Raw genomic sequence first — 8,002 nt, 5'->3', positions numbered from 1 at the left:
TTTTACACTAAAATAAAGCTGATACCTTCCACTTTACAGTGGCTAAACAAAAATTACCGGGACGGACCCTGAAGTACAACTAATTCCTTCCGATTGTATTTACTTTGAGATTAAAACTGCCTTCAAATTAACTTTTTTCACTTGCTGTTAATTTATTGAAATGAACACATATATGATTAAAATTGTGTGAAATACACACACTTACCTGCTACAACAATATCCATAATCGGTTTTCTTAAAATAACTTTCGTGATTAAAAATATTCCACTTCGAACGTTGCTAATGCGGACGACACGACGAAAGGCACAAGCACTGTACTGGATGACTAAACTTCAAGTGATCATACCTCCGTACGGAAATGCCAAATCGGGAAAAAACCAATGGTTTAATGACCCCCCAATATTCAACTTTTCCACGTAACAACTCATTTTTACCTGGGATGAGTTCGACGAAATCGACTTTTGACCAGCTAGATCGGCCAAATACCCCACAGTAAGTCGTAAAAATGGACACTCGAGACGATAAATAGCTTCAAGAACTGATGTATTACCTCACGACAGATTAGACATTTAAAAAGACTGTTTCATTGTACGTTGGTCGAGGCGATTACCAGTGATTTGTTAAACACAGTGCCGTAACGAGGGTATGAAGCGCCTGTAGCAAGTGTCTAACTTGCGCCTTCCGGTAACCCAATAATGACAAAAAAATAAAAAATTTTTAATGTAACAAGTTAAATTTTACTCACAATGCAATATATTAAATACTATTAACCTCATGAAAATGAGTTGCTTGTATATACAATAATGTATTTGTCAAGGTATTTTTATTAACAAATAATCTATAACCTAATAAGAACAAATTTTTATTCATATTCAATGACGACAAAATAAAAGAAATACAAAACATAGGTGTATGTTAAAATAATATAATAAAAATATAAAACAGTTCAGCATATTTTATAAAGTAATTTTTCTCGTTTTTTCATTTGCAAACACATCTATAATATCGTCATAATTTAATGTTTTAGCAACATCTTTTTCAATTGATATTATGGACATGTTTGTTAATCGCTCTTGTCCAATAGAAGAACGAAGGTGCGATTTTACAATTTATAATTTGCTAAACGAACGTTTGCAGAAAGCTGTTGTTACATACATTGTTATGAAGATCCTTAATTCTATGTCTAGAGTCGAATACGTGTTTTGTAATGAGAGTTCGTAATTTTTTTGCAAGATTTGAAAAGCGTCCAAGCGACTCTCAACCGGGTCGGTATTCTTTGTTTTGCGCCCCAAACCCAGTTGCGTCCGTGGCGGGCGCCTCCTTCGCCACGCCCTCGTTGCCTAACAGAGACTGACCTCCTTTTATGTACCATTTACTTTCTCACACTGTCGTTTTCATATTAACAGAGTTGTTTGTGCAGGAAATCTGTATGAGAATTTTCTAACGCGCGTCACGTTTGTTCCATCGCATCGGTATCGCAGAAGCGATAAATGCATAACTAACGGCATTCAGCAAACCGCGTGCCATTTTCATTTAATCTATGTAGTATTAATTACTAGATCAATCTTTTTATTGCAAGCATATCAATAATAGCTGTACATATCACCTTTTCCAAGTAAATGAATATCTCCAAGTTCAGATATCCAGTTTCTTATCATTACACACTGTTTAATCGATTTCGGCAGCTTGAAGGAGATTTTTGAATTTAGAATAGTAGAACTTGAATTGCATCTTACTACCAAAACGTTACAAGGCAACTAAATACGGTATGATACTTGTAAAGTAAACTTGAAAAAAAACAACTTTTGTACGTACATATGTCATTTTATATGTGCTACAGCAATGTTAATAAAAAAAATGTGTTTCGCCCTCGAATTAATTTATAACATTGAATGAGGCCCTTGGTGATAAAAGAGTTTGACATGCCTGCCGTAAAGAATCATTTCCGCGTTGGATGACGCGCCGAGAAGAACAATGAATTGTCGGGGAAATTCTTCAATTCCAATTCCGATTTCAGAAATGGCCCTGGAGACACCATTATGGCTGAATGTCGACTTCACCGAGAGGATACTGCGTCTATCCGAGGACGACAGCACGCTGCAGGTGATCGATGTATTTGTGAAACCGGCGACAAGCATGGGTGACAACTATTCCAGCGATATGATGAGGGTAGCCATCGAGTACACCCGCATGCAGGGCGATAAGAGGGCCACAGGGAAGAAGTCGCTCATCTTCAAGATCGTGCCGATCCTCGAGGGAGCTCGCAGGGATATGGTAAATTCAAGTTTATTCTATTCACCGGTTAACTAAGTGGTCATTTATTTATTTCCTCCGTGGAAATGATAACTCTGTGACTTCCAGCTGATTACATCGTTTTCTATGTTTAAAAATAACTAAAATTTGATGTCTTGATTTGAGATAATGTGTAATGTGAATTTGTTTGTGTAACGGTAGATCGAGAAAGCACAAGTATTCGACACGGAGATCGTCATGATGACGGACACCTTGAAGAAGATGTCGGACATGCTGGGCCCTGGAACTCGGCTGGGTGCCGAAATCTACCACGTGCGAATGGAACGACCACTGTGTTTGGTCATGGAGGATCTGGCAGCTACCGGATTCCGCATGGCTGACAGAATTGCCGGTCTTGACTTGGCCCACTCCGTGTTGGCACTTCGACGATTGGGCAAGTTTCACGCCGCCTCGGTTGCTTTGTGCGAAAAGGTGAAACATCAGTGATCAATTCTTCGGCCACTAGCCCTAGATCATTGGTCCCTAGTCTGCTCAGAATCGCTAAATCAGGAGAATCAGTTTTTCACAAGTTATAGCAAACTGTAGAATCTCAGAGACTCCTCTAAACTCATTAGATATTATATCGGTGTGATAGAATCTAGAAGTCATCAACAATTATTTCGAATGCACGTATCGTTATAGGAACCGGAACAAAAAGCGAAATACTGGAAAGGTATATTTAACGAGAAACATTCGGAAGAAGTAAAAAGTATTTTCAACCTCGGATGCGCTGCGTTGGCAGATGAAATTGAAAAGTGGCCTGAACTTGGGAAGAGGTGAGTGTGTTTTTTAAATTACACAATATTTTAATGAACAAGTTACTAATGAGTGTTTTAAATTCACAGATACTCGGATAAAATTAGAACGATGGCTAGTCAAATGTATGAACTTGGCATCTCGGTTGCCAAACGGCGAGGCGACGAGTTTAGTGTAATCAATCATGGCGACTTTTGGGTGAACAACATGTTGTTCAAATATGATGAAAACTCGAAGCCTATCGATCACATTTTCGTAAGTTACTAAATACATGGTCTTAAGACATTTAAAAAAACATCCTTGAATCTACTCATTGTCATCATCATGATCCGTATACCTTTTATTTTGTGTTTGTTCATTTTATAATTTGTATTACTCGCTCCTCGGTGAAGTATACAGCTAACCAAAAGTTATCCTCTTTCGAAGTGCGCACAGATGCTTACACGCCGTTTCTGGCCCGTGTGACAACACTTTCTTCGCGATTGTACTATCGGTAGTACACTATCGACAGGGTTAGAGACCCTTGGATCGAAGGGAAACGTTGATATTGTAAGAGTATTCGATATTTAAACGTTCTAAATATTTCCGTAGTTGGATCGTATTTTAACCATTCCACGTCCAAACTCTGTGAATGCGTTTCTTTCGTAATCGTTTCAAGAAGTGATGTTTTGTTTGTCTATTTACATTAGTTACGTAGTCAATCGATATCACATCGATTGACTACGAACACACACATAAAATACACACATACAAATATCATTACACGCATACAGAAAACATTCATAATCTCGCTCCTACAATATCAATCCGAGCGGGACGCGACGAAAGAGAAAGAGGCGTTCGAAACAAAAGGAAAGAGTTTCGACAGACGGGGACGTCGCGTTTAGGTATATTCCGCACCTGTCGGTACGCAGTAGCAAAGAGCGGGAAACGACGAGAAAAAGATAGCACTGGTAACGCAAACAAGCAAACAAGCAAACCATCCACGCCCGACTACTTCCTAAACACGAATCCCGCTTGTTTCGCTCGCGCAGATTTCATTTACAATTCAATTCCGGCGCCAGCGATGATCGATCGAGCTTCGATTTACGTTCCAGGTGGACTTCCAAGTGTGCTTTTACTCGACGCCGGCGATCGATCTGCAATACTTCCTGAACACCAGCCCGTCGGAGGAGGTCTACGAGAACAACATGAACGACTTGATCGTCGAGTACGTTCACACGTTGACGAGCACCATGAAGCAACTCAACTGCAAGACCCCACCGCCCACTATGGAAGACATCAACAAATGTATGAAGGAAAGGGGGGTTTACGGCCTGATCTCCTCGATAACCGTTCTACCCTTTGTTCTGGTGGACAAGAGCCAAGCAAAAGATTTCGACGAACTATTGCCGTCTGCGAATGGCGACTATGACCACCCTGGATACAGAAGTGCGACTTATAGGAGGGTGATGACCAGGAGACTTCCCCATTTCGACGATATGGGCCTGCTCGATCTCTAGTTCTCGATGGTCGATTCGATGCTCGTTAAAATCGTCGCGCATCTCGTGTCTACAGGCTGTGGAATCGTATCAAGTGATAGACGCATCGATTACACTGTCCAACAAATTTCAACTTTTTAAAAGTATTTCGATTCCCACTATGCGATTCTTATAGAGTTTTCCGCGCTGATTCCGAATCTGGTTTTAATTTTTTTCCTATACATCCAGTTTTTGAGAAAATGGAGTTTAAAAAAAAGACATATTTTTCAACTTTAAACAAATATTGCGATGTTATTATAAAAGATATTGAATTGTTGTTTACAGCAAAAGATTCTGTATACTTTCCCGAATACAGTGATATCCAATATTAATACATTATGATTGTTTAAACATGTTTAAACAATGATTAAAGATGGAGATGCACCACTTTTGCACCAATTTTTGCGGATATATTCGAATTTATCTCAAAAAATAAGGGTCCAGCGAAAAATTGAACTATACCACGCGAAAGAGCAGAGTTTTATCTTGAGAAACCCCCCTGTGAAGTTTGCATGGTCGACGTTTTCTTCGAACCAGAAAGCAAAATATCTTCGCCCGACATGAGTTGTCACCAGTGGTGCTCACCACCAGAACGGTCGTTCGCCGCTCCGTATCCCGTCCCGATCGCCACTGGCGTCAACGCATGTCGGGCGAAGATATTTTGCTTTCTGGTTCGGTAAAAACGTCGACCATGCAAACTTCACAGGGGGGTTTCTCAAGATAAAAGTCTGCTCTTTCGCGTGGTATAGTTCAATTTTTCGCTGGACCCTTATTTTTTGAGATAAATTCGAATATATCCGCAAAAATTGGTGCAAAAGTGGTGCATCTCCATCTTTAATCATTGTTTAAACATGTTTAAACAATCATAATGTATTAATATTGGATATCACTGTATTCGGGAAAGTCTACAGAATCTTTTTCTGTAAAGAACAATTCAATATCTTCTATAATAACATCGCAATATTTGTTTAAAGTTGAAAAATATGTCTTTTTTTTAAACTCCATTTTCTAAAAAACTGGACGTATAGGAAAAATTTTAAAACCAGATTCGGAATCAGCGCGGAAAACTCTACAAGAATCGCATAGTGGGAATCGAAATACTTTTTGGCTGTTGGACAGTGTTATTCGATGGCCCAAAGAGATTTGCTGTTTAAAGATCAGTTCTATTTCGTGTATGGCTGGACGATTTGTTTAACTTGAGAATGATGTTTGATGCTAGGAGTTTGCGACCTCCCGAGGTCAGTGTGATTTATGAACAATTGAGCCGCGAGCAGATGCGATTAGCTACCTTTCAAGTATTTTTACAATTCATTAGGAGAGCACTTGATCGATGCTTAAATTGTTACATTTGGATAGATTACATTTATATTCGAAAGAACGAAAAGCATCGCGTTTTGGGAAGTCTGCCAATGATGATACTACAAATCGACACGTTTTTAGATAGAATTATACGATGACTGGCGTCGATATGTCTGTGGTTGTGAGGAAGAACGCCGCATGTCACATAATTTCACGTTCGAGATATTGCCATTTAAAGTTTTGATCACTAATGCTTTGATATAGGACATATTTTCAGCCTTCCGAACTTATTGTCAGTACTTTTTTCTGGTAAATACATACATCCTTTACTATAGAGCTCAATTAATGTATAAACTCTAATTTTTTGAAATTGTGACATGCGGCGTTTTTCCGTGCAAACACAGATATAATATTATCGCGTACGGTCTTTTCAATGCACAGAACGTGTTTCTCATTCGACGTCGAGAATACCGTAACCAGAGGACATTTTTAATCCCCTCGCCCCGTGCCCGTCTGTCAGATATTATTGAGCCTCCTAGAAGTTAGCCCCCCACTTGTTAAATTAACACATTGATCGCCCAGCGTAATTCGGCTAATTGTAAGTTTCCCGCGGGGCCCAAAGCCGACCGTCGGTACACACAACGTAAACAGAACGAAAAGCGGGAATTCATGTTGTATATCCTATATATTGTCACGTCTGCCGACGTGTGGCCATAATCATAAGTGTAGTTAGTAAGAATTATACATATAATAATCACCTAGATATAAGTTCTCACACTTCGAACCTCACGTCCGCCATAGTTCTTCGTATTCTGTCATATTATATTTCACTCCCGCCATAATTCTCGGTAATCACGCCACGTTATATTTTTGCAATCTCGTTCTCATAATCAATCATAAGCATCCTGTAACCATACACCGTATTCACCGTAGCTCGTAGTCCCGATATCATAATCAATTCCCCATAGCCGCTAACGTTTCTCTTTTTTAATAACAACGATGAAATCGACATGTCGTAGTGGTCCGAGGAGGGCCAAGCAGCGACAGTTCCAGTTCCGACTTCGCAACGAACAGTACTCCCGCCTCTTGCGTCCATCCGCCCTCGTGCGGTCTCATCGTTCTCGCGCGCGTTTCTAATTGCGGTTTTTGTCTTAATTATTATTTAGTATCGAACGTTGTATCGTTGTAACGTTGAACGTTATAATATACGCCTAGTTATCACATCAATCAGTGAGTCTCGATCAATTCCTGCCCCTACACCGCGCGCTTGCGATATACTCTTTTGCACATATTTCGTCTGCTTCTGCGTTTCCGCTTTGCACGTCTGAGCGTAATATTGCTCGGTGCGTTCCTCCGGATTCATCGGGAAACGCAGAAGCCTCTATCGACTCTCGCTTATTAATTATACGAGTATCGCATGCCGCGCCGCGCCGCACAGTGGGCCGGATTGGGGTAAAGTGTGACATTGCCTCGTAACTTTTGATTTGTAAAAGGTATGGATGCGAAACTTGGACTGGACAATGTAGTAATGAAACATTAATGATTAGTTAAGAAAAAATACATCAATGTTCTTATTATTATTATTATTATTGCCATTAGTGTTACAATTATACCATGTATATTGTGACGTTGCAAGCCTGCGACGTCACTTCTCCGTTTGAGAAACGGTCAATAACCGTATCGGGAGTGGACCGGACCGACCGTTAGTGATTACGGAAACCACCCGCAATATTGAGCGCTCCTTAAGGAAGAGATTCAAATCGAAAATCGCTCCTAATGCCATCGGTTGCACGCCCCGAGAGTGGCTACTTTCAGGAACGTGCCTAGGGAGCGACAAATACCGACAATGCGCCCCGCATCATAGGATCAGCCGACGACGAACTATTGGCCATAATCAAAAACATTCCGGATCCGGAGAAGTAGCAAGGGGCACCGCTGCACACGAGCTAATAAACTCGGAGGCGACGATCTGGGACAAAGGAGCCGCCACTGCAGGTCAGCAGCTATTTGGTGGTCCCGCCGTCGTCTCACCTGGCTACAGACGGCTCCGGCAGGGTGGTGCGGAGGAGCGCCTCGGAGGATTAAAGGACCCTTTAGTTTGCCACAGCCTCCGGCCGGCCCCAATGCTTAAGGAT

At 40.8% G+C, this 8,002-nt stretch overlaps 1 protein-coding gene across 1 annotated transcript; it reads left to right on the top strand.

The window, feature by feature from the left end:
* The first annotated feature begins 282 nt into the window (after positions 1-282).
* Positions 283-4,550, top strand: LOC143209014 (uncharacterized). Its single transcript, XM_076424120.1, has 7 exons — positions 283-383; positions 1,686-1,753; positions 2,018-2,274; positions 2,455-2,724; positions 2,935-3,068; positions 3,138-3,303; positions 4,146-4,550. Exons 1-7 carry the CDS (start codon positions 283-285, stop codon positions 4,548-4,550), a joined length of 1,401 nt encoding a protein of 466 aa, XP_076280235.1.
* Positions 4,551-8,002: the final 3,452 nt, after the last annotated feature.

This window comes from Lasioglossum baleicum, chromosome 5 (assembly GCF_051020765.1).
Source record: "Lasioglossum baleicum chromosome 5, iyLasBale1, whole genome shotgun sequence".
NCBI lineage: Eukaryota > Metazoa > Arthropoda > Insecta > Hymenoptera > Halictidae > Lasioglossum > Lasioglossum baleicum.
Note: the sequence above shows the minus strand (reverse complement) of the source record. Positions and strands in the feature narration are given on the sequence as shown.